The sequence below is a fragment of the Berghia stephanieae genome, chromosome 5 (genome assembly GCF_034508935.2).
Source record: "Berghia stephanieae isolate SIO BIC M18660-M18661 chromosome 5, UCSD_Bste_1.3, whole genome shotgun sequence".
NCBI lineage: Eukaryota > Metazoa > Mollusca > Gastropoda > Nudibranchia > Aeolidiidae > Berghia > Berghia stephanieae.
In genome coordinates, this window is record NC_088364.1 from 83,474,515 (window position 1) to 83,502,172 (window position 27,658).

The 27,658-nt window shown below is 34.6% G+C and overlaps 1 protein-coding gene across 1 annotated transcript in view; it reads left to right on the forward strand.

Moving 5' to 3' along the window:
- LOC144973746 (serine/threonine-protein kinase SMG1-like) overlaps window positions 1-27,658 on the forward strand; it is an 84,498-nt gene that overhangs the window by 34,248 nt on the left and 22,592 nt on the right. The window contains exons 31-61 of the mRNA XM_078916581.1: window positions 509-711; window positions 1,196-1,375; window positions 1,907-2,072; window positions 2,334-2,493; window positions 3,581-3,641; window positions 4,892-4,987; window positions 5,560-5,748; window positions 6,143-6,278; window positions 6,888-7,055; window positions 7,647-7,806; window positions 8,231-8,450; window positions 8,810-8,980; window positions 10,257-10,388; window positions 10,729-10,823; window positions 11,374-11,472; window positions 11,831-12,095; window positions 12,623-12,723; window positions 13,254-13,407; window positions 13,990-14,109; window positions 14,883-15,148; window positions 16,410-16,589; window positions 18,110-18,209; window positions 18,781-18,921; window positions 19,947-20,051; window positions 20,981-21,066; window positions 21,341-21,479; window positions 21,921-22,014; window positions 23,184-23,282; window positions 25,223-25,341; window positions 26,443-26,517; window positions 27,054-27,242. Coding sequence (XP_078772707.1) covers window positions 509-711; window positions 1,196-1,375; window positions 1,907-2,072; window positions 2,334-2,493; window positions 3,581-3,641; window positions 4,892-4,987; window positions 5,560-5,748; window positions 6,143-6,278; window positions 6,888-7,055; window positions 7,647-7,806; window positions 8,231-8,450; window positions 8,810-8,980; window positions 10,257-10,388; window positions 10,729-10,823; window positions 11,374-11,472; window positions 11,831-12,095; window positions 12,623-12,723; window positions 13,254-13,407; window positions 13,990-14,109; window positions 14,883-15,148; window positions 16,410-16,589; window positions 18,110-18,209; window positions 18,781-18,921; window positions 19,947-20,051; window positions 20,981-21,066; window positions 21,341-21,479; window positions 21,921-22,014; window positions 23,184-23,282; window positions 25,223-25,341; window positions 26,443-26,517; window positions 27,054-27,242 — 4,469 coding nt within the window. The remainder of the gene's footprint in view (window positions 1-508; window positions 712-1,195; window positions 1,376-1,906; window positions 2,073-2,333; window positions 2,494-3,580; window positions 3,642-4,891; window positions 4,988-5,559; window positions 5,749-6,142; window positions 6,279-6,887; window positions 7,056-7,646; window positions 7,807-8,230; window positions 8,451-8,809; window positions 8,981-10,256; window positions 10,389-10,728; window positions 10,824-11,373; window positions 11,473-11,830; window positions 12,096-12,622; window positions 12,724-13,253; window positions 13,408-13,989; window positions 14,110-14,882; window positions 15,149-16,409; window positions 16,590-18,109; window positions 18,210-18,780; window positions 18,922-19,946; window positions 20,052-20,980; window positions 21,067-21,340; window positions 21,480-21,920; window positions 22,015-23,183; window positions 23,283-25,222; window positions 25,342-26,442; window positions 26,518-27,053; window positions 27,243-27,658) is intronic.

Below are 27,658 nucleotides of genomic sequence, written 5' to 3' on the forward strand. Positions count from 1 at the left end.
TGAAGATGCCAAGCCATTTAAAAGTCTGGAAACATGAAATAACAATTTAAAATCAATTTTTTAAATCACCAGAAGTTGAGGCAAAGTTTTTATATTAAAAGCTTTGAGCACCTATTCGTCCAGATCTTTTAAAATTAATTAATCAATTTATTTGATGATCAGAGGATAACTACAATAGTCTTACCTACAATGAATGAGGGAACTACGAAAAGTTTAGATATTTATTGATGTAATTAACATCTATATCCCCTCATCGTCGTCAGGCGACAGACAAAACACACAGATAAAGCCGATAGGAAAAAGTTAAATTTATATAACGAAATTGAAATGAAATAATCTAATTAAAATTTCAAAAGGAAGGGGGGGGGGGGGGGGGGCTGAGAAAGGTGTGAGTGTGTGTGTGTGCAGGAGAAGGGAAGAGAGAGACATAGAAATGATGAAGATAACAGCGATGATGATGATATTGATGATTTTGTTATTTCTCTTCTTCCCCCCTCCCCCTCTCAAGAGCTCAAAGTACAGCTTTCTAGTCTAAGGTTATCAGCAGCATCCATTTCCCGTAAGGATGGAAACATTGGTCTTGGTGAGGAACTCATGTTGAAGGAGGCCAATGCTTACCTGTCGTCTGGTCAGAGTAATTCATCCTTGTCTTCAGCCTTGGGGAAAATTCGAGTGCTGCCCGATCAGACCATTGCGTCCATCAGACTACAGGTGGGAACATGTCTCTATTGCAGCGGGTTGCAGTGATATGGATTGCAGCAGGTTGAAATGATATGGAAATATGTAGAGATGTTTTGGAATGGATTTAACCTTTTAATCATTTTATATAATTATTTCGCATTTTTACTTCCAAATAATATAAATATTAATCTATTAATTTATTTGTTTTGCAATCTTTTCAATTTTCAATTTATAATGACAATTTAAACTATTTTACAGTGTTGAAATTATTCATTTATAAAGCACAACTCTGGCTGTGAAATCGCTCCTTATTAATATATACATCATAATTCCATTATCTATTTATCTTACTGTGTAAATTATATCACGTCTGTACAAAAAATTTCTTTTTTGGTATACAATAAAGTGTTATTATTATTATTATTATTATTATTATTATTATTATTATTATTATTATTATTATTATTATTATTATTATTATTATTATTATTATTATTATTATTATTCTCTACAGCGCGAAGGAGGCAAACTTCTCCGTATCTCTGGTAAAAGTCGATCTGCCGTTGAAGCTCTCCTTGGCTCAGTGGTCGTGGTCTCCAATCCCCTGGACAGCTGTCCCAAGTATTTGAAACTGGAGAAGGAATGCGCTGAGATGTCATCAAGGTCTTTGTTGACCATAGTCAAGTGGATACAGGTTGGTTTAGCTTGGATTATTATTATTTATTCAATCAGTGGGATTTTTCACTTTTTTTTTTTTTGTTTTTTTTTTTTTTTTACTCCAGTTTGAAATAGATTTTTCAGATTTACAAGCTAGAACTTGTTGTATTAATTTTACTGGAGTGGAAGAATTAATGTGTGATCTTAAAGTCTTTAGAATGTTATTCAAGACAATTTAGATTTTTTGACAACAAAAAAACACAATTGTTTTGTTAGCCAAAGACTTAAAAGAAAAGCTCCGTTTCCTCTTGAATTTTTTTTTCTCTTTTTTAGAAGTTTTTTTGACAAAAACAAAAAAAATCAAACTTGTTTTGATAACCAAAGACTTAAAAGAAAATCTGTTTCCTCTTGAATTTTTTTCTTTTTTGTTTTTTTGTTTTGCTAACTTTTGGAAGTAATTAAAAGTTCAATAACTTAATTTTAAGTAATTTTTATACATATAATTATTTAATTAATACATTATTACCATCTCATGCTAATTATCTGCCATTTTTATTTCTTTACGCAGGCCGACCCCAAGTTGTTTGGCTCCTTATCCAACATCCTGCTGTCTGCAAACTACACAGCTCCCACGGATGGCACCCAGGCATCCGCCATGACTGTCCAATTTGCCCATCTCTTCATGGCAGAAAGCACGGCCATCAGCCAAGAACGTTCCTCGTTACTCTTACCAGGTTGGTGACTCAGATGTTTCTTTCAAATACAGGTTTATGTTATTTCCCCAATAATTTATTCACGGATAAATGTTACAGTGAATGACATAATCAGTCAGATGGTGAAAAGGTTTGAACTGAGATATTGCCAAGTTTAGTTAGAAGGTCAATTTTTATCCAAAATGAGTACTTGTCACGTATATTGAAAGTTTTTATTTTATCGTTATATCATGATATGTAAGAATGTAAAGATTTTGAACTTTGAATTTAACCACATTTTAGGAAACAACACCTGGAGCAATCCCAGTGTTCCAGAGGCAGAGAGCATGCTGGGAAGGTTGCTTCACCTAAGCTGTATCCAGTGTCCCAATCTGGCTAAATCTTGGTTCAGTATGGCCGCCTGGTGCTACAAATGGGGACGCAAAGCCGTGGATAATGCCAGGTGAGGAATACGTTGTTACATGTAAACTGTTATGATGATGGTCGTGGTGATAGGATGATTATGATGATCCAATTTTTTCCCTCAGGGTGGGATCTTTTGACCTCCCATGGTGGGCAGGGAGATCACTGTTGCTGTCTCTTCTATCCTCCTACATTTCCTTTTCCAGATTGATTTCTGTCATTGTCTTGGAATTAGAATACATGGCTTTGCCCTGGCACTGGCCAAGTCCTTAGCTGTTTAGGAAACACTCAAATGTTTAGTGACAGTTTTGGCTGATGACATGCCTGGCACTGGCCAAGTCCTTAGCTGTTTAGGAAACACTCAAATGTTTAGTGACAGTTTTGGCTGATGACATTTTTTTTCCTTGTAAATCCTCTTTGTTGTTTTGTTTGTTTGTTTTGAATCTGTTTTGTAAACACTTGAGTGTATTTCTATAGTGATATCCTGTGTTTGAGTCTGGATGAGCGGGTGGTTGGATGGGAGCATCACCCTTGAATCATATACCTATGATGTTCGCATGGGTGTACAATCCGATAGTGACGTCGTTTCTTCTTCTCTTTACTAGCCTATCCTGCTTCTTTGGTTTGTGATTGTATTTTTGACAGGGGATATTTTTTTTTCTGTAAATCTTCTGTCTGTTTGTTCTTGGTTATTTATAATTTAGCTTATGATATCTTTAGGTTATGATTTTGATTTACATTTGTACTATTTTTGTTAGATTGCTTGTTTTGTTTTTTTTTGTTTCAGCGGTCTCTCATATAACCTCAATTGTGTTGGAAGAGACCTAAAGCAACAAACAAAAAAAAAACAAACAAAAAAAGAGTCTGGATGAGACTGTTAGATGATCTCGAATCAAATACACTGATATAATTTGCTCGTGGAATCTACTTCTGCTTCCCTATTTGAACCAGTATCGTTGTCTTACTTTTTCTTGGGCACTTTTAACTAAATCTAGAATCTTTGACTATCCCATTTACTTCGTTTTTACTAGCACTGATATGGCCTTAATGTATCGCAAGTGCCGTAAAACCCTCAAAAACAAACAAACAAGTAACAATCTCTAATATATATTTTTTTAAAATTTCAGTGATGGACATGTGACTCTGACAGATGAGGAAAAATATCAAATTCTGAATGTGTTACCAAAGGTGTGTATTGCATTAATAAAACTTTTGTGTCATTGATTTAAATAAAATAAACTAGAGCTTTTATAAAATGTGCAATATCCACTAACCGTGCTCTAACCCGCTTTACAAAGGGTCTTACATTTTAAAAAAAATTTCGGACAGAGACAATGCTGTACTCATTTGACACCTGAGTATAGTGAGAGAATGTGAGTAAAGAGTCTTTTCTAAAGACTCAATTATGCGCCACGGGACTCAAACTCAAGACCTTTCGATCCGAAGGAGAGTGTCATAACACTAGACCACAGCCTGGGTGGGGATCCTGACCTCCCATAGCGGGCAGGGAGGTACATACTGTGTCTTCTATCTCCTTATATCTGTTATCCAACATGCTTTCTGTCTTTGTCTTGGAATGGGATTACTTGGTTTTTTCCTGGCCCTCGTCTGAGTCCTGGCTGGGAGGGAAACAGTCAAATGCATAGTTATTGTTTTGGGAGATGATATTTTTTTCCTTGTAACTCATCTCTCTGTTATGTATTATTATATTTGTTATTTTTAATGTTTAATGTAAGCATTTGAGTGTATTCCTCTTTGTTGGATTTTGTGCTTGTGTCCGGATGAGACTTATAGGTGGTCTCAAACGAATTACTTTGATAGTGTGCTCTTGGAATCTACATCTGATCCTATTTGTTCCCAATTCCCCTATGTCTTACTTTTTCTTGGGTGCTTTATTTGTAATTCTAGAACTTTTTACTATCCCATTTTCTTCCTTTTTACTGGCGCTGATCTAACCTAAATGTGTTGCAAGCGCCGTAAAACCCTTAAAAACAAAAACAAACTAGAACACAGCCGCTTCTTTATGCTTCAGGGATTATTATTTATTACTCTGTATCATTATACTGCTTGCTTTGCAAAGATAAATGTCCATTTAACTATTGATACACCATAAGATTTTGATTTAAATTATGTAGTTGTAAAGGTGGCTAAGAGCATTTTGCATTAAAGATAAAGGTTACAATTTTTAAATCATTTCTCTTTGGGAATTAGATGGAAGCTTCTACTCTAATATTTTATTGTTATATACCTGATTACTGGCCAGAGGCTAAGAGAAAGAAGGTGTATCATAATATTTTGTAAATATTTTCTCTTTTCTTGTATTTGAATTAAAATTTTAAAAATGAGGTCGAGAGTTAGGATTATTTTCTGACACTTGGGTGGAGATTTTATCTTTCAATTTCAATTCACTTTGTTTTGTTTTATTTTTTATTTTAAAGGGGATGAGTGCCGAGGAAGAAAGCTGCATCTTGTCTGTTCTGAGCCAGGTACACAACATGGAGTCTGCAGATGAGGACATTATTGATCAAGATCAGGTATGGCCCGTTCTAGATCTGGGTGAATACTAAAGCTGATAGACTCTGTGGCCTGATAAAAGTCATCTACAAAAATGAATGTGATAGCTTCAAAAACAAGAACAAAATACCATGCACGACCGTTTCGGGCTCAAAATATTTTTAAAAATGTTAAAACATCTTTTTAAATCCAGACAGACGGCAGACAAGAAATTGGCACATCTTGTCTGCAAACACAAAGTCAAAATGTCTGATGGTGACAAGACATGCCAAATACTTTGCTGTCATCTCTTGGGAGTTAAACTCTTATATTAATGATTTTACTTTTTCTGTTATTTGAGCATAACCACGTTTGGTATTTTATTCTGCTTTGAAGCTGTCATTTTCATTTTCGTAAATTACATTTTTACATTCTATGTCTGCATAAGTTTGTCAAACCAGTCCTTTTTTTTATTTTTTAAAGACTGTCTTTGAGAAATCTTAGAGGTCTGCAAATTCAAGTATTAAAAGTTTTACAGTAAACGAAATTATATTTCTTTTAACGTTTTTTTTCTTCTTGTTTTTCTATCTGTTTGGCCCAAAATCCATTTCAGAGTTTATACGATGATGGCACAGAAACAACAAGGAAACAGTTGCTGTCCTTCTGCCCTGCCTTGTCCAACACTCAGGATGGCCGAATGGACAAACTGCTGGTCATCTGGCAAGACTGTGTTCGCCGATTGTACCATTTCTATCACTTGTCTGCCAAAGCCTACTTTACATACCTACAAGTCAGTACCATGGTAAGGCAATGTCTAAGTCTTATCAAGCATCCGTATTATCATTGCTGAATGTTAACGTTGCAAGCACCATCTCATTAGTTGAATGTTTGCATTAGTTGAATGGTTGAGAATATTAAAATAGGCTCAGAAATTAAAATCCTTTTTCAGGTCTGCTTTGGTAATGTAGGATTTTATTTTATGTTTGTGCAGATTTTTTGGTTATGGAACTAAACTCTTTTATTTTATTATTTTTTTTTCATTTAATTCATTAAAAAAAAAATCTTTACTTATTTATTTATTTAATTATATTTCTTTTCATTTTTGTTTTGTTGATTTTAGCGTTGTTGATGTTTATTTAAATGATCTCATTTTATTCATCTATTCATTTATTTACTTCCTTATCTTTTTGTATAAGGCTGATGCCAAAGAAGGTGAAGGAGATTCTACCATCTGTACCCTGAGGCTGTTACGTCTGCTTGTGAAGCATGCTTGGGAACTCCGTGATGTCTTGGAAACGGGTCTCTCTCAGACACCCACTCAACCGTGGAAAGGTAAGAGTTAGATACCTTTGAATTGAATTGAAATACATTATATGTAATGGGACATCAAAAGGGATGTCTCTCATTTAATTTAATAAGAAAAAGATTCATCCATATTTAATAGAAAAATCCCTCATTTTTCAGAAATTGAGGACTTATTCTTTCCTTCTTTTGCAGAATGGCATTATAGTGATAATTTAAAAATATTTCATGCTATTAATGTCTTAGAAAAGGTTGAATCTGGATTTTGTCAAACCAGGAAATGTCGAAAGTTTTGAAAATTTGACAATAATTATCCAAATAGCTCAGTACCCAAAAACTTGTAACTGAGTAAATTATTGAAATTGCTCATATTTTAACTAACTTTTCACGCACGAAAATAGAAGTTTAAAAAACTTTTACAATCTACCTTTCTATATTATAAAGATATCTTCATTTTCATGGCATGACCATTACATTTTTGTGTTGGCTTAAAGGACAAATTTTCTTGTCCCGCATGATATATTTTTAGATACTTTTCTTCCATGCCAGTTTGGCTCAGACATATTAGTAATAACTGTGATCGCAATACACGTTAACACATCATTAAGGCTTTTTATTTTCCTCCTTCCCATCAACAAGGTATAATACCTCAATTGTTCTCACGCCTGAGTCACCCTGAGAGCTACGTCAGACAAAGCATTTCAGACCTGCTGTGTCGAGTTGGACTCCAGTCTCCCCATCTGATTCTCTATCCTGCTGTGGTCGGCATCTCCAATAAACTACAAGTCAAAATACCATCTCATCAAGGTGGGTTATGAGTAATTCTCACTAAACTGTATTAACCAGACTATAAATGCTCAAAGTTACACATAGTTTTGTGTGCTGGTCTGTTATACTTCTGGATGGCAATGTTGTGAGCTTCTAACCCAAGCGCATACTATCTATAGCAAGATCAGTGTAAAGTAGTGTCATAATTTATCTATTTCTTTACTGTACAGTATTAAAACTAAAAACGTGTTATGAAATTGACTCATGATAATACAATTACAAGAAGGAATTATCTAAGAAACATATCAACACGCCAAGAATGAGCTCAGAATCGAACCTCAGATTCTTCTGTTTTCTGACCCGAAAGCCATTTTCATCACATCAAAAGGTTATATGGATTATATGGATGGTTAAATGGAAATAATATCAGGGCACCTGCCTTTTGTTTTAGATTGTGGGATATTTTTTCATGCCTTAGCAATTTTTACAATGTTTTATTGCAGTCTTACAGCAAACGTTCTAAAGCATTTACCATTAAGGTAAATTTCTGTATTACATTTTTAGTCAGCATCATTTACTTTGTAACTTTTGATCAATTCTGCTTTTTTTTCCATTTCTATGCTGTGCCAGGTTTGATGAACCATTTGTCAGGTGATGACGACGCTGCACAGAAAGAAGGAGAGGATTACGAGAGGGATTTTGGGGATGAAGACACTGACGAGGGATCAAGTCCTGAGCTACAAGCTTGTCTGTCGTCCATCGTAGACTCCCTGTCCAAGCAGAACCCACAGTAATTTATAACCTTTTTTTTATTTCAATTTTCATTTTTTTAATGAAATCTGATTTTTAAAGTGGTAATAAAATCAGACGAGTATCTCTGTCAATAATGAGAAAATGTTTCCTTTAACTTGCATATTTTTTATGTTATAAATATAACATTTAAAAATATTATTTTAATAGACAATGTGACTGAAATGTTGGGACCAAAGAAGTAGAAGACAACAATGTGGGCATACGAATCAAAAACTCATATGTTGTAATTGTAATATGAAATAAAACTCTCATAATGATTGCAAATAATCTGATGATATGCAAAAATTAGAGCACTGTTTTTTTTCACTGTTCTCATGCAGTGTATTGTCACCATCTTTTAGTGATAGATTATTTAAAAGAATATTGTATTAAACACCATGTTATGATTGTTCATCTTACAGAATGGTTTGTGAAGTTCAACTCCTGGTTCAGGAACTTCGGCGTGTGACTCTTTTATGGGAGGAATTATGGTTGGGAACCTTGAACCAACATCAGAGTGATGTGACGAGACGCCTGGCACAACTGGAAGCCGAAGTGAAACGTGTGGAAGCCAACAAGTCTCTGAACCAGAGCACCAAAGCCACTGTCATCAAAGAGAAACACCTCACCATCATGAAGCCAGTGGGTTTTTGTTTTAGTCAATAAACCTTAACTATTATCAACCTTTCTTTCAGAGTTATTAGGTTAGGCCTTGTTTTGATTTCTTGGAGCATTAAATGGATAGATACAAATGCTTGCTAGCCTTTGGATAGGACACAAATACTGGGTGGACAGAGGAGTGTGGAAATTGATCTATGAAACAGACCTGTGATCTCCATCATAAATTAATATGGAGAGCTTATTTGTCTAGGGGGTCGCAGAATAACAAATTTCAATTTATTACATATGTATATGGAAGGAATGATTTATTCCTATTTTATTCAGGAACTATTTTTAATTTATCTTTTATTTTCCAATTGTTTTCCATCTGACACATCCAGACCTTAGTGACTGTGCGTCACCTTCATGAGATCACGTCCCAGACACCCCAAACACCACAAGAACGATGGTTCCAGTCAGCGTATGGCAAACAGATCACAGCTGCCCTCAAGCGTCTGGAGGACCCACCCGATCCAGCCAACCCTCAAGACTCGTGGGCCCTCTTTAAAAGTGTACGTCTTCCTCTTAACACTCGGGATTTTAGTCACTTTTTTTCCGCGGTGGTTGATGGGAGCATCACCCTTGAATCATATACCTATGATGTCGCATGGTGTACGATCCGATAGTGATGTCGTTTCTTCTCTCTTTACTTTACTACCTATCCTGCTTCTTTGTTTGTGATTGTATTTGACAGGGATATTTTTTTCTGTAAATCTTCTGCCTGTTTGTTCTTGTTATTTATAATTTAGCTTATGATATCTTTAGGTTATATTTTGATTTACATTTGTACTATTTTTGTTAGATGCTTGTTTTTTTGTTTCAGCGTCTCTCATATAACCTCAATGTGTGAAGAGACCTAAGCAACAAACAACAAAAAAAAACTTTTTTTTCCAAGATTTTTGCCCATTTTTTTGTACAGACTTGCCCTAGTACCATGGAAAATGAGTAAAATTACTATTTTTAGCTCCGACTTCAGAACTGTGTACATAAGCACCTTTGATCTCGTGAACTTATGGAAGAGGAAAGTTTAGTGCTTGGGCACGTGTATCAAGGACTTTGAAGTTTTACTTATTCATGTCGAAGACAAATACTTATTTATATAGTTGATTAAAGAGCCTACAATTTTTGTCCTCGAAAGCTACCAATTTTTTAAAAATCCAAGTAGCCAGATCTCCTATAATGGTAAAGGACAAGTAATTTTTAGATATATAGTTCTTTGTTGTTGTGATGTTTGATTTTAATAAAAGGGAAAGATGTCAGCTACCTAAAAGTTGCTTTTCATTCATCTGTTTTTATAATATGTGTCAGTCGGATGGTGAAAAGGTTTGAACTGAGATATTGGCAAGTTTAGTTAGAAGGTCATTTTATAAATAAAAAATGAGTTATTGTCATAAATGATTAAATCAACCCTTTTTGTACATCTTCGGGAAATATCACAGCATAATTTCACTTCTAAATATTTTTTTACAGCATGTCAAGTTGAAAAAGTATGAAATTTGAGAAAAGATACTGGATACCTTTCCCATTCATCTGACCATAACTTCATGAAAAATCACCCGATTTACTTCAAATAAGAATTTAAGTGCTCTGGTGAGCAAATTTTTTCAGAAAATGCAAATCCAGAATTTTCACCTTCTGACTGATTATGTCATGCACTGACACAAATATGTACACATAAAAAGTGACCTTTGGCATAATTCATTTTCAATCATAGGTTAATAATTTTTAATTTTTATCATATTGTAAAATATTAATAGTATGTATATTATATACATTGATTGCTTTTAGATTCAGCACAGTCTTCAAAGCCGTGCCCAGAAACGCAGCAGTCTCCAACTGATGATGGACGACATCAGTCCATCCCTGGCCAGTCTGTCACATTCTGTCATCCCCATGCCTGGACAAGAGACAACACATGAGGTATGTGACATTTTATTGGTGGTCTTTATTTTTGACACTTGCCTTGGGAAAGTATGCTGCTTTGTGATACTATTTCTGCCCATCAATGTTTTTGTTTATTCATCTTAACAATGCCACTACCACATTATCTCATTCGTCTGTAGTGTTTCATTCATCCTGTTTTGTTGATAAAGGGGAAACCTGAAATGTCCATGTTATCTGTTTTTGTATATTAAATTCAAGCTTACATTCAATTTCACATTGTGATTTATTAAAAGAATGTATGAAATTATGTTCCATGTAATCTTGTGAAATGAAATGTGTGTGTGTATAACTGTGACATTTCATTATGTACATGCAGGCCATCACCATTGAAGGAGTCCACGACACAGCTCAGATTTTACCTACCAAGACTAAACCCAAGAAGCTCATCTTTATTGGCTCAGATGGAAAAAGGTATCTCACTTCCTGTTCATTCATAATTGAAAGTACAATTTTTAGGCAATGTGAGGATGTATTTGTTTGTCACATCTCAATATCTTTTTTCCCTTAGCTTGGCATAAATTGTGATTGAATTTTGAATTATGAAACTTATATTGGTCAGGTGTGGTCAATGTTCATTTTAATTTTTTTGTTAGCTGAAATTCTCCTCTCAAAACATATTTTATATGCAAGCACAGGTCTTTCAGTGTAAGATTTTAGGATTCACAGCAAAAATCCTTTAGTGCTGCGAGATTTGAGTGCTTTTTCCTTATTATATGATTTGTGGTCAAATCGATGTGTACTTTTTGCAGGTTTGACATCTGAACGCAATTATGGGCCTAGCTTAACATTGTTGTAATGTACAATATTTTGTGTCATTTTTTGAGATTTCCTTGACAATAATGAGCCCATTATGAATTGGGTTATCAGACCTCCAAATAAGTGCATGTCGGGTCAAATGAATTGCAAATATGTTTTTAGTGTAAAACTTATTGAAATGTTTACCTTGTTATTGTTCTTGCAGGCATCCGTATCTTTTTAAAGGCCTTGAAGATCTTCATCTGGATGAACGCATCATGCAATTCCTGTCAATTGTCAACACCATGTTGTACTCACACAAACGGTAACTAACTCATTTTAGTGTCATTTAATTTCTCTTTTATTTATTTTTTTAGATAATGAATGATTTACAGTCCAATTTCTCTATGATTGAAAACAATATGTAAAAATATGTTTTATGCGTGAAGTGAGTGTGTTTATGGTTTGTCAAGTGATATTGTAAAGTGCTTTGTGGCTTTGGCATTTAACGCTATAGAAGAGTACTTTTTATTATTAACTATTATTTTAAAAAATATTACTTTGTGAAGGTAAATTAAAGATTCAAGAGTTAGCTTAAAATAAATATTTTTATCTTAATTTCCTATTTGATAGATAACAGTTTGAGGATAAAAAGCTCTTGAATATTTCCATTCACTCCTCAGAGACAAGGATCGCCAACCCCTATACCGAGCTCGTCACTATTCAGTGACCCCCTTAGGGTCTCGTTCAGGTCTCATTCAGTGGGTAGAGGGAGCCACGCCGCTATTCAGCTTGTACAAGAAGTGGCAACATCGAGAACTGACTGCTGCTACGCTCAAACCATCCACATCCACCTCCCAGAATGCTTCGGTGCCACCACCTGTTCCTTCCATCCCCAGACCCAGTGAGGTCTTTTACAACAAACTGAATCCAGCTTTAGCTGAAAAGGTAATGCCAGTGCTCTAGATTGAGTGATTTTATCACACCATACTTTATGACAAGCTTTTCAGGCAAAATTCATTACGACTCAAATGTCATGAGTTTAAAATTGAAATAAAACACTTTTATCCAAAATGTAAGAGGCGAATTTTGTTGAAGTTTGTTTTAAAAAAACCCCATAAATTATCCAAAATGAAATTTTCAGGATCCCAAATTTCTTGGTATTCTGTAAATTGGGTTTCCTCAATGTATATGTCCTACAAACTTGATAGATTGATGTTATTTTGCATTTTGATAATGTAACAATGTAAATAATGTAGTAGTAAAATATAAATGTGACACAAATTATTTGTGTATGTTTCTAATCAGGGAAAATTGGAGATGAAACGTATAATGTTAGCTCTTTATCTACATGTCATGGTAATACTCCAGATGGCTACAGATCAACAAAATTACCTTTTTCAAGGAGTTCAGCCATTCTTGTTTGTTGAAATTTCTTTTTTAACTACAAAATTATTTCTGTTTATTTTTCTCAGGGATTAGAAGGCTGTGAGAATCGTAAAGATTGGCCACTGTCCGTCCTCCGGCAGGTTCTAGAAGAGTTGATGGATGAAACACCTGAGGATTTGCTATCTAGGTATTTCGTTTTCTTTTTAACATCTGGAATTCGTTTTCTCTAATATTGAATAATAAATAAGTGAGCATTTATATAGAGCAATATCCACTAAACATACTCAAAGCACTTTACATGGCATCCCTGGCCAACAGCAACACTTAACATGTAGGATGAGCCATAACGGCTTTTAGGTAATATTACTATTATTTGGACAGAGGCAACACTTTTAACACCCAGGTTCTCATTTTACACCTTAGTATGATGAGAGAATATGCGTAAAAAACTATCATCAGTGTTATCTAAAAAGGGTTTTTTTTAGTATGTCAAGACGTTGATAATGTAAAATTATGAACAAAATGGATTATTTTATGCTTAACTGGTAAGTTTCTGATGATACAAGGTTTCTCTCTTATGTTCCTGAAATTAAAAAAAAAAAAATTCAGTTTACTATTATTATTTATGTATTGACTCTCAGATTAATTATGCTTTATATTTTTAAACTCTGAAGCAATTTACACTAAATTATTACTGAAGTATGTTTTCTCATTCAGGGAGTTGTGGTGTTGTAGTTCAGGTGCTGGAGAATGGTGGCGAATGACCCAGGCCTATGCCAGGTCTACAGCTGTCATGTCTGTGATTGGGTACATCATTGGGCTTGGGGATCGACATCTGGACAACTTGCTGGTCGATTTGGCCACTGGGGAAGTGAGTCGTGTGTTTGTCTGTTGTTATTTTCATTTTAATTTCAATCATCATTTAAATGCTTTGAAAGAAAAAACGAAGTAAATTAAGTTGATGCGATAATTGAACACTTTGGACAACGTTGGTGATTCTTGTTGACATCACATATTTGTTTTATGGATCGTCTATATTCCTTCACAGAATGCCTCTAACAATACCGTGTGGAAGAGCATGGTTTTAACAGATTTATTAATGAACTTATTGAAGTAGAACATTACTTAGCCAGTTTCATTTTGTGTTGCATTGTTCAATATATATATAATTGGGTCATTTTAGTCTTTTTTAACCCTCTCCTTACCAGCCATATCCAGAATTTTCCCAAAAACTTCACACCCACCCAACACAAAAACAGACATTTCTTATTCAAACAGAAAAGCAACAAGCACATCCTATATCTAATATTGTTCGACAATATGAACTCTATTACAGTGATGAAAACATTTCATTGAAATGCAAAAATTAAAAATTATTTGAATGGGAAAAATCTAATACTGTCTGGATAGATTTCTCATTTCTGCCAAATCTTTTTACTCTCTGTATAATCAGGTGGTTCATATCGACTACAATGTGTGTTTTGAGAAAGGAAAAGGTCTTCGTGTTCCAGAGAAAGTTCCATTCAGAATGACACCCAATTTAGAAACGGCTCTTGGACTAACGGGAGTTGAGGTACGTTTTCATCTGTTGGATGGACAGTGTTTTCCTTGAATTAGAATATCATACATATAGACTTGTAAATTCTCAGTCAATTAACTCATATCACCCAATTCATCAATTTGGAAGAAAAGAAAGAAAAAGAAAAGAGACCCTGAATCTAGTCAGATAAATGTATACACAACACATCTGAGAACAATCATCGAGGCCTGTTGCACAACGCTAGGCATAACACTGGACAGCTTTAAGTGACTGAGGTTACGCTATTCTATTTTAAACTTACAATGTCTGTTCACATCCGTCTGTATTTTCACACGGATTCTTGAACTTATATTTTTGCTTTCTAAAACTGTCATGTTCAAATAAGTAGATAATCCCAACAGACTGAAAGACCAATAAATTTCACCTTTTCATCCAAGCCTACTTTAGCTGATTCTTAGTGGTTGAAAGTAAACTCATGAAAAGAGGGTGATATGATGTCTGTTTTATTTTTTTATGATTTTTGAAAAAAGTTGGTTCAAGAATTGTGTGAAATGTTTTAACTTTTGGTTTCTTTTTTCTTTGTTTAGTCTTATTTTAAATCCCAAAGATAATGAAATTCAGAGAAAATGGATTCTTTACATTGAAAAACATTTCTGAAACAAAATCCTTTTTCACTTTTATGATTTAAGCTCATATTATTTGAAGCATCACTTTTCAATTAGACTATTTGTTGACCATGAATCGAGAGAAGTGCAATGTCGTGAAGAATTTAATTTAGCTCTAAATTCTTATTTTCTACACTAAAGGGCACATTTCGGATGGCTGCGGAGCACGTACTCAAGGTGATGCGTAAAGGGAGAGAACCACTGTTGACCCTGTTGGAAGCCTTTGTCTATGACCCATTGGTGGACTGGACCACTGGCATTGACGCTGGATACACTGGGGCCTTCTATGGGGGAGAGATGGGTGGTGGTGGGGGTGCTGGCGAAAAGATGAAGATGGAAAAGGACATCACCACCAGCATGTTCTCTATCCGACTCACGGAGATGGACGCTGCCTGGACTGACAACAAGTTAGTATCATTTTTCTGATTTCCTTTTCATTTTGTATCAATTATAATCATAATAATAATAAACATGTTTCTATAGCGCCTTTCGTGGAACCCTCAGAGTGCTTTTTTAAAAAAAGGACATTGTTTACCCAGGTAACAATAATATTGCAAGTCCAAATCAACCAAAATATCAAAACAGTTAAGATCATATAACGGGCATCAAAAACATCATCAATACAAAAGTCACATACAATACATTTTAAATTCAATTGATATGTGGATTGTACTCATTCATTGAATTCCTACTTGCTTCTCGAATTGATCTCTCTGGGTGGGGTTCATGACATCCCATAGCGGGCAGGGAGGTACTTACTGTGTCTTCTATCCCCCTATGTCTGTTTTCCAACATGCTTTCTGTCTTTGTCTTGGAATGAGGTTACTTGGTTTTGTTCTGGCACTGGCCAGATACCCTGGCTGAGAGGGAAACAGTCAAATGTATAGTTATAGTTTTGGGAGATGATATTTTTTTCCTTGTAAATCATCTCTCTGTTATGCACTGTATTATGTTTTGTTTACATATTGTATATGATTTGTAAACAATTGAGTGTATCCCTCTCAGTGGAGATCTGTGCTTATGTCTGGATGAGACTTTTAGTGATCTCAAACTAAGTACTTTGACAGTGTGCTCTTGGAATCTACATCTGTTTACAATTTGAACCAATTCACCTTTGTCTTACCTTTTCTTGGGTGCTCTAATTGTGATTCTAGAACTTTTTACTATCCCATTTTCTTCCTTTTTTACTGGCGCTGATATGACCTAAATGTTGTAAGCCCTGTAAAACTCTTAAAAACAAACAAACAATAATTGATCTCTCTATAGGGGGCAAGCCTAAGGCCAAGGATAGGACCATAATGTTTTGTCTTAGCCTGTGTACTGGGATTACATATAAAAACCTATCATCTTTGTTCTTCTTTTCCCTTAGTCCTTATTTGTCGTTAAAGGCCAATATTAAATGTACAATACGAGATCCATCGTAAACCTTATATGGTAATAAATCTCTTGCCACTTGTCAACTAGCTCAAGGCTAGACGTTTCTTTACAAAAGAAATAATGATAATAAGTTAGCTTCCCGTCATCTAATGAGATGTTACAACGGCCTTGCCACAATTTAAATGCTTCTCTTCGGCTTGGGTGTCAAACTTTTAGCTGATACCAATATATTGGTCTATGTTCATGTTTGCTGACATTAACATCTCTATTTTTTAAAAACTCTTTGTTTAGATCTGGTCTTGCATCCAGTCTTCCCTTACTGTCTGATGCCATGGAGTCTTACCTCAATGTGTTTGACTCTTTGGACCACAAAACCCAGGAATTAGAAGACACCAAGGCAGTTTGTTCGTGGCTGGAGGAAGCTTTGGCAGAAGATCAGGGGAAACATGTGGTGTACTCTCTGTCAAACAGGTACTGGAATTGAAATAGGATGGAGTGAATGTTTAGGGGAAATCACGTCGTGTACTCTCTGTCAAACAGGTGTTGCTATTGAAATAAAATGGAGTGAAATATTTTTATTCAAATTCAAGACTTTTTTTTCAAAGGAAAAAATTGAATTTATTGGTAGTTAAGACAAGTCTGTTTATCAGCCCCTCCAATTTTCCTAACTCGTGTCTGGACTACTGATACAAGTCACCTTTTGTTTTTGTTTTCAAATTGAAGTGATGTCGTGTAAACTTTGAAAGATTGTAATTTTATTTAGCATGTAATTGACACAGCTTCACTGGTACACCACTAATGATTTATTAGACCTGTAAATTCTCAGTCAATTAACTGAAATCAGTCAATTCGTCAAATTCAAATATTTTTAAAAAGGGAAGAAAGAAATGAATAAAGAAAGAATTCATGAATCGTAGTCGATTGACTGTAAAGTTAACTAGGAATGTTCCACAGCCCCACGCATAGCTCATGGGCCGTTTATATTAATGATGGATATATATTGCCAAGGCTAAGCGACGCTTTTTAGAATTGCCGTGTCTGAACACACCCCAGTGTATTTTCACACAGCCTTCGTGAAATTATTTTTTCACTTTCGAAACCTGTCGTAGCCAATTTTAACTGAGCCGCCGAGCGATAAATTTCACTGTTTCGTCTAAGCCAAAATTGACCACATTTACTTGAAGGACAGGAAAAGTATGAGAAAAAAAATTCGAAACACTGGGAAGTTCGTTATGTAGACACCTTCAAATCGAAAGTTAAATGATTGCTACAAGCACATCTCGATTACCTCATGTTGTAAACAAACTGGTTGACCGTTTCTAAGTTTCTTCACTGATTGGGTACCTAATTACAAGGAACAATGGTAAGTAGCCTAATTAATTCCCTCGCAATTTAGTTTTCTGCCATTGCTTTGCTCAAGTGAGCTTGCTGTTTACCTTTCATTTTGATTTTTTGGATTTTACCGCTACGACGAATTACGAAGAGTTTCAGTTTCAGTCAATTTTTATAGAGCTCATTTACAGGTCTATTTATTGATATTTATTTCTTTTCTCTTTTCCATGAAAATATGAATTATATCGATAGTATGCGCTTGGCTAAGAAGCTCACAACATTGCCATCCGGAAGTATAACTCACCAACACACAAAACTATGTGTAACCTTGAACGTTTATAGTCTGGTTAATACAGTTTAGTGAGAATTACTCATAAACGCGGATGGCAAAAAGTAATAACAAAGACATGAGTGACGTCAACTTCATTCTATCTATTATGTTTCTTCCTTTTACATAATAGTACTGTTAAACTGTCTTTTAAAAAAAAAAACCAAAAAACATCCCTTTTTGATACTCTCCCTACAGTCTGTAGTGCACTCTCACTATAGCAATTTCCCACATTCTGATACAATTAAAAACAATATATATCTATTTGAAAATAATCTACTGTTTGTTTATGAAATTGACGGTGTTAAAATGTTGTTGTCATTGTTACCAGGTACTGGGAGTATGCCATGCTACAGGCAGCTAAAAACCAGGTCTTGGCATCTGTGGAGGAAAAGATTGTGGAATATTCCAACTGGGACAAATTGCATGCGGTAAGGAGTCAAAGTCATGGATTCCTTATTTTGTAAATGTTGTTGGTTTGGATATTGTTTTACAGGAATAAAAAATGTTAGAGATGATTTAATACAAATTGTAATCAACAGGAAAGGAAGGATTTGAACTTATGATGAACTTATTAACTTTCTATTTTTTAAAAAGACTTCTTTGCAATTTTACTTATTAAGTCATGTCTACTTCTTCTTCTTCTTCTTCTTCTTCTTCTTCTTCTTCTTCTTCTTCTTCTTCTTCTTCTTCTTCTTCTTCTTCTTCTTCTTCTTCTTTTCTTCTTCTTCTTCTTCTTCTTCTTCATATTATTTATATTATTATTATTATTATTATTATTATTATTATTATTATTATTATTATTATTATTATTATTATTATTATTATTATTATTATTATTATTATTATTATTATTATTATTATTATTATAATGTTAATGTTAGTGATGAAATAATAATAAAGAAAATAATGATGATGATAATGAGAAATGGCTTATTTTTAAAGTGAGATTTTCTAGGCAAGACATCAAATCCACTGACTGTCATCCTGTTTTGTATTTAGGTGAACTTAGAGAAGCTGACAAGCCTTTCCTTGAAGAAGCTTATGGCCGAGGTCAACTCAGCACCAAATATGGGCTTGCCTAGCTTCGCCTCCACCTCCAACTTCCTTCAAGGTGCCGGACAAACACAAGTCTTAGAACAGGTCAGCTTTAGCTTTTCTTATAATCTTAATCACCGAGTTTTCAACAGGAGGCGGCTATGGGGTCTTATGGTATGACACTCGCTTTCGGATCAGAAGGTCTTGTGTTTGAGCTATTTCAAATGATTGGAACCGAAAATGCAAAACCACGCTCATTAAACTTTGTTCTTGGGATGCTTTTCTCCATAAGCAAAGAACTGGTGGATCGCAGAGATCGAGTTGGTCTATATTCTCCCACAAAGCATTCAAGGTATTCAGGTGATGTATGGTGAATGCAATTGTAAGCAAAACATGCAATTTTTCATAATATTCTATTCTCTATTGGAAGCCAGTGTAGTGACTTAAGGACTGGTGTTATATAATGATTCCAGGGCTTTGTCATTGTAACTATACGAGCAGCTTTGTTTTGCATCAACTATAGTCTCTGTTCAGCAATGTTTTTGGTAGTCCGTACAGCAGAGAGTTACAATAATCCAAGTGGCTGGTAACAAGGGCATGGATGAGTGTTCTGCATAAAGACTCAAACAAACATTTTAAACTATTTCATTTCATATTTTTAAATTGATGATTATACATGAGATGTAAAATTGTAGAATTTGTCGAATATGAAAAGTTAAATATCTGCCTCAATGATTGTCGATAGAATATGACATTGTGCCAAGTTGTTTCTATGACTGTTATTGACTACTGTGGTATGACACTCGCCTCCAGACAGGCTTTGATTGCCTCTCTGTGTGGCTCAAAGTTGAGTTCTTGGAAAGGGCTTTTTACTCACTCTCTCTCACTATACTCAGGTGTAAAATGAGTACCTGGTCGGAAAAAGATTGTAGTATTGTCTTACAGATGTCATGTCTTGAGCTACATGTTAAGTGTTGATGTTAGCCTGTTATCCCTTGTAAAGTGCTTTGAGTAATCTTAGTGGATATCCCGCTATCTAAATTCTGAAGTTTGTTAGATTTTTTTCTTTCATTCAAAATTTAGCCCTTTACCTAAGTGTTAAGAGAATGAATGTTTTTATTAAATTTCAGTGCAATGATTTGGAGGCCGAAATGATTGAAGTGTTGGAGAAAAGACGGGCAGTGCTGCAAGAGTTGATGGCCAAGATACAGACGTACAGTTCTGTTTCTCTACAGGTATTAGTAGTATTGTTGTTATTATTATTATTATTATTATTATCATCATCATCATCATCATCATCATCATCATCATCATCATCATCATCATCATCATCATCATCATCATCATCATCATCATTATTATTATTATTATTATTATTAGTAGTAGTAGTAGTAGTAGTAGTAGTAGTAGTAGTAGTAGTATTGTTGTTGTTGTTGTTTTATTATTATTATTATTATTATTATTATTATTATTATTATTATTATATATTATTATTATATTATTATTATTATTATTATTAGTATTATTATTATTATTATTATTATTATTATTATTATTATTATTATTATTATTATTATTATTATTATTATTATATTAGTATTATTATTATTATTATTATTATTATTAGTATTATTATTAATATTATTATTATATTATTATTATTATTATTATTATTATTTATTATTATTATTATTATTATTATTATATTATTATTATTATTATTATTATTTATTATTATTATTATTATTATTATTATTATATTATTATTATATTATTATTATTATATTATTATATTATTATTATATTATTATATATTATTATTATTATTATTATTATATTATTATTATTATTATTTATTAGTATTTATTATTATTATATTATTATTATTATATTATTATTATTATTATTATTATTATTATTATTTTATTTATTATTATTATTATTATTATTATTTATTATTATTATTATTATTATTATTATTTATTATTATTGTTATTTTATTATTATTATTTATTATTTTATTATTATTATTATTATATTATTATTATTATGTATTATTATTTTATTATTATATTATATTTTATTATTAATGTGTCTATGCATTTTGATAATTAGGTTTTTAATGACATATACTTATCCTGATATGGAATTTTTTCTCTTTCAGTTGAGTGCATTATTTGCCAAGGACAGTCGCATGAACAATTTTACTACATGGCTACAGGGTTTGTTGGAGGAATTTAACAGCAACAAGTAAGTTTTTACCTTTTATTAGACCTGCTTTATGTCGCTTCCAGTCCTAGCAATTTAATTATAATCTCATTTTACACGTGTTACTTTATTTTTAAAGCTCAATTTTGGCAACTTTATTTGGTTAATTTTTAAAGCTGAAATTGTTTGTCGAATGTTTTGTCTGATTTGAATTCATAATGTGAGTTGACCTTTCACTATTCAATGTTATTACTGTAAATGTTCTTTTTTTGTTTTGTTTTTAAACTTTTTTTTTTCTTTCTTGAATACTCAACAGATGTGAAGAGATATTATCAGAATTTACGGACATTTACGGAATGAACAGAGACCAGCAAGTGGCCAAGGCCCAGAATGTGTTCTCTGTGGAGGGCCGACTCAAAGACTTGATCACGGACACCAATGCTAAACTGATAAAAGTATGTCAAATCATTTTTTATTCAATAGAAATATTCTTTAAGTTTACTCATACACATAAACATGATTGGGTGCAAAACACACACACATACACACACACACACAAAAGGAGGGGGGGGGGGGGTAATTTATTTTTCTTTCTTTCTTATGAATGGTAAAGTGTCAGACATACATTTGATATAAAAGTAACGATCTGATTGTAAATGTTTTACCTCCCCTCTACTGGCATTACTTTGACTTCATTTGAGAAATGATTCCTACAATATTTGAGTAGTTAGACCAGATGAGATTGGTTCAGATTCACATATGGAAATGGTGAAGTTTTTTGTATTTTATTCATAGTTGACTTTTTTTTAATTTTTTTATTTTTATGCTTACATGTGTTTACTTTTTTCTTTTTCTTTTCTTTTTTTTTTACCCACTTGTGAAAATGCTAATTGTAGCTGTTGGAACGACGTGGCCAAGAATTGGCAGACACCCAACAACTGGAACTGATTGTGGAGGAGTCGATGGTAACTGTTCATCAATTTGTATATGGTGAGTTATATTATATCTATGGCTGGAAATGTTATGGATCACACCATGCCCTTAGCCTTAGCACAGACATGTCTACTGTTACAAAAAATTCGTAGAATTACCAAATTTTTGGGTCCAATTTCAAAACTTGATGAGCATCTCAAGTCATTAAATTACTTTTTTACTTAATCCTCTTCGGGCCTTGAGGCACATAGGGCATCCACCAGACATCTCCATTTTTTGCGATCGGCTGCTTTTGCGGTGGCTGTATTCCAGGACAGGCCTGCTTCCTTTAATTCTTTCTCCATGGTCCTTCGCCAGGTTTCTTTGGGTCTTCCCCGCTTTCTCTTCCCATCTGCTGTCCAGTACAAGGCTGTCTTGGGTAGTGACCCTTTTTCCATTCTGGTCACATGACCCAGCCAACGCCATCTTCTTCTTTTATTTGGCTATCAATGCTAGTGCAGTCAGCTTTCTTTAATAGATCCACTGTTCTTATTTTTGTAGGCCAAAATAAATTAAAAATTCTTTTTAAACACTTGTTCTGAAAGGCTTCTAGTTTCTGTATTAAGGAGGATGTCATTTTCCAGCTTTCACTTCCATAAAGCAGTACACTTAAAACATTGCTCTTGTATATTTTCAGCTTTGTCTTTCTCATTATTTGCTTTGATTTCCAAAAGTTTTTCAGCATGCCGAAAGCCTGGTTTGCCTTTTGAATTCTATGCTTGATATCGTGTTCTGCAATTCCGTCGTCTGTTATTTTGGATCCGAGGTAGGAGAACTCTGTTACCTCTTCAATTATATGTTCATCTATCCTAATTTCACTGTCATGTTTTGGATTCACCCTAATGTACACAGTCTTATCGAAATTTATTTTCAGTCCAATTTTCGAGGCGTTCTTGTGTAGTACATTTAGTTTCTCTGAGGCATCTCTGTGTGTACTGGAAACTAACGTTAGTCATTAAACCTTATAGAAAATGAAACTTGATGCCAGACTACATCATTTAAACGATTTTGAATTGTTATTTTATCCTTGTGAGGAGTTGCTTTGTATAACCTACTTTCTTTCTTTTCTTCCCTTTTTGTTTTTTTTAAAGGCTAAATATTAAAGCGTTTTGTATTCAAAATTTAATATTTGAATTTATGGTATGGTCCTTTTTTTTCTCCCATTTTTCTATAATTTTTTCTTCTAGAAAATGGTACCGAGGGCCAGATGAGTCTTTTGTGTGTGGTGACGTCTGCCTTGTATACGCTGAACAAACGTTATCTGGTGATGGAAGGGGCTGCTTCAGGTACATTTTATTGTCTCTAATTCGAGCCAATCATTTATTCACTAAAGTACAGCATTATTTTTTTGATTAATCATTCTTGAGCTTGCAAAAAATATAAACCTACAAAACCAAGGAAGATTTTTTTAATGCACACAATTGATGCGGTATAAAATGTTATGAATTTTTACTCTTGTAAGATTGAATATATATACATCATCAAGTGACAAACTATCTTATAGATATTTACACTTTTATAGTGAATCATATCTAAAGAGTGGGTCCCGATCCCGAGTATGTCGAGATTTTTTCTGACCCCCCTGTCCACTCAGCAGTGAGTGGGTAGCTGGGTTTGTTAGATCTGGGAGATAGTTCATTGCAATTGCTATGGTCCATTTCAAGCTACAGAAACTGGGATTAACTCTGGCTCCATGTGCCTTATGGCTCTGAAGGAAGGACTATATATCTAATAGTGCGGGGCGGTCCTTGGCAAGCTTAAGGACCACGGTCCTACGGTCCTTGGGAAATGAAGACCGCAAGGACCGGTCTAGACCGGTCCGTTCATTCTTGAACCGTTAAAGACCGCTACACGATGAAAACCGTGGCCTACAGGAGTAAAACACACGGAGTAGTCACACTCATTTCAAATTGTAACCTAATTAGAGAAGAGGGGTGATGCCTTCTTTATTTGCTCACCGTACTTCATTGTTACTTCGATAATTTAATAAAATTTGAAATTTATCCCCATTAACGGAGATAATGGCATCGCCCAAGGCGTTGATCGAGTTGTTCGTGGCGTTGATACACACACGCAACTCCTTAACCCCCCCCCCCCCCCCCCCCCCCCCCCCCCCCACACACACACACACATTAGAGGGCAGCGAGCATTGAAGAGTAAGAGAGAGACGTGAAGTTATAATAAGAGGGGGTGGATGAGGTGATAAGAGGGGTCGATGGTGACTTTTCGCCAGATCTAACAAACTCAGCTACCCATTCATTGCTGAGTAGACAGGGATTCAGAAAAAAATCGACTGCACCCGGGATCGATCTCTGGCCCTTTGCGTATAAAGAGAGTGCTCTATCAACTGAGCTATCGGGGTCCCCAAATATTCTATTGGACTTTTTTAAAATTCAGACGTTATAACTGGGTTTTTTGGAAGGAAGAAACTAATGAAACTCATATTATTTGATTAGTAAAAACACCAAACGAAATTTTAATATTATTGTATTATTTTAAATAACAACACTGCGATAGAAAGGAGTGGTGACAAGAGATGGACAAAAGAAAACAAAAAATCGGATTTGCTACTTGCTAGGTTCGACACACACACACACACACACACACACACACACACACACACACACACACACACACACACACACACACACACACACACACACACATCTTTAGTAGTCACATACATTTCAAACAATAACCCATTAGAGAAGAGGGGTCATGCCTTCACCATAGATCATTGTCATTGCGATCATTATGGTGTAGTAAATTTTGAAATTTACCCCGTATAATGGAATCGTCCAAGGCGTGCGCCTCCTGTTCCCCCCATCTCACACACGAAAGGGCGGTTTGCGGAGTGGAGGTTGGTGGTCGTCTGCCTGTATGGTCGTCTGTGTCGTTTAGTGTATGGCAAAAGGGGGTGGGTGCGATTAATTAAGTGGGATGGGTGGTGATTGGTGGAAGATAGGCAACCGAAGCAACGAATCGCTGGGGAAGTAGTAGGCTATGGCGCGAGACCGTAGGACCGTGGTCCTTGCAAGGACCGCCCCGCACTAGTTGAAAGGTGATAAGAAGTGAGGACTGCCGCCGATCTTCCCCTCTGGGACCGGTCTTCGGTTCACAGCTAAAAGACCGTCGGACCGCGGTCCAGACCGGTCTTCAGCGCGGCACTAATATCTAAAGAAAAATATGTTTTATAAAAAATATCTGTCACATTTTTCTAATGTAGGTGCTGGGGATCGCTTGATGGATTTGACCTCAAGAGAAGGAGATTGGTTCTTGGATGAACTCTGTAGCATGAGTGCAAATGTTGACCAGTTCATGACAACTCTCAGCTCTTATACTCTGGTTAGTATAAATATCTCTTTTTTTCATTTCTGATGACATTGATCTTCCCTCATTCCTTTCCTCCCTTCCACCCTTACTTATTTCTGGGTTGGTTTCTTTTTTTTTTTTTGTCCTCCCATAGTGGGAATGGAGGTTACTTTCTGTATCTGATATCCCCCTACTCCCATAGTGGGCAGGGAGGTACTCACTGTATCTTCTATCCCCCTATATCTGTTTTCCAATTTGCTTTCCGTCTTTGTCTTGGAATGAGATTACTTGGCTTTGTCCTCGCTTTGGCCAGAAACCTTGGCTGGGAGGGAAACAGTCAAAATGCTAAGTTTTTAATATATTTTTTCTTGTATATCATCTCTCTGTTGTTATGTAGTTCCATATTTTTGTTTTGAATATATTTTGTCAACCTAGAGTGTTTTCCTCTAGTGGGATCCAGTGCTCCCATTGGGATGAGACTTTTAGGTGATCTCAAGCTAAGTACCTTGATCCTTGAATTTACATCTGTTCTATATTTGAGGATTGTCTGGGCCATAGGTGAAAAAATGTAATAAAATTGAGCTTTTGAGCTTTTATATAGCACAATATCCACTAAACGTGCTCAAAATGCTTTATAAGGGGTCCCTGGTCAACAGCAATACTTGACATGTAGGACGAGACATGACGCCTGTTAGACAATATTACAATTTTTTCCGGACAGAGACTACACTGTTAACGGCCAGGTACTCATTTTACACCTGAATATGGTGAGAGAATGTGAGTCAAGAGCCTTTCCCAAGGACTCAACTATGCACTGAGCGAGGCTTGAACCCAAGACCTTCCGATCCGAAAGTGTCTTACCACAAGGCCACAGTAATATTTGAACATAAACACTATTCGTTTTCAACTGCTCTTGAAATGTTTTCAAAGATATCACATCAGGGACAGGTAGAGTGACTGTCTGGTAGATAGTTGAATTTATTTGACTTTTCAAGAATGACTTGAATAGTTTGAGTTTGCAAATGTTTTAACCTAAAAAGGCAATGTTGTTTGATGATTGGGTGAATATTAACCTTTAAAGAATGTATTGACTGCTGTTTATATTTATCTATAATTTTTTTCTCTCTCTCTCAGATATGTGAAGAGGACAAAGTAAAAAGTTTAAAGATGTGTCTCAAAGCAACTCACAATGTGTATGTTGCTCTCCAGGTTGGTTCCCTAAATCTGCAGTAGATTTCATCCTTACTTTATTCAAGCATTGCAACATTTCTAAATAATTTTTCTGAATGTTTTAATTCACTTTGTCGTTATTGTTGTAGTTTGTCATCATCGTTGTTGTTTGTTTGTCTGTTTCCTTTTTGTTTGTTTTGTTTGTCTTTTTAAGTATCTTGTTTGCCACTTGTACCAGAAAATTTTATTTTTTTAATAAGAGAGAGAGCTCTAATATTGATATTATCACCATCATTATTATTATTATTGTTATTATTATTATTATTATTATTATTATTATTATTATTAGTAGTAGTAGTAGTAGTAGTAGTAGTAGTAGTAGTATTGTTGTTCTTGTTATATCATCATCCTCATCATCATTATTATTATTATTATTATTATTATTGTTTTTGTTGTTGTTGTTGTTGTTGTTGTTGTTGTTGTTGTTGTTGTTGTTGTTGTTGTTGTTATTATTATTATCACTATTGTAGTTATTAGTCGTTTTCAATATCCCAATGTCACTCCATTCTTGTCAGGAATTGAACTCCAGCTTCCGGTCCATCATCATTCCCGAGTCGGTCAAACTGCTGCAGGGTCAGAACCCACAGTTGGTGGACATTATCAACCAGTTGAATTCTCTGATCAGTGAGAGTTCTGTCCCCTTGGATGACCTCATCAAACAACTGGAAGTGGCACACAGGAATGCCATTATGGGAATTCAAAAGGTAAAGTTGGGGTCTCAATAGCTCAGTTGGTAGAGCACTCGCTTCACATGCAAAGGGACCAAGATCGATTCCTAGTTATGTTGAATTGTTTTTTCTGACCAAACAAAACAAATGTGACAAGGTGATCAAGGGTGTATAAATTATCATAATAAGTGGTTTGAATCCTATCAGAGGCACTTTCCATTTTTTTCCCATTATATACCTTTGTCATTTAAAAAAGTCTCAACTTTTATTTTTCAAATCCATTTCTAATTTTGCGGGTGGTTGGATGGGAGCATCACCCTTGAATCATATACCTATGATGTTCGCATGGGTGTACGATCCGATAGTGATGTCGTTTCTTCTTCTCTTTACTAGCCTATCCTGCTTCTTTGGTTTGTTATTGTATTTTTGACGCGGGATATTTTTTTTTTTTT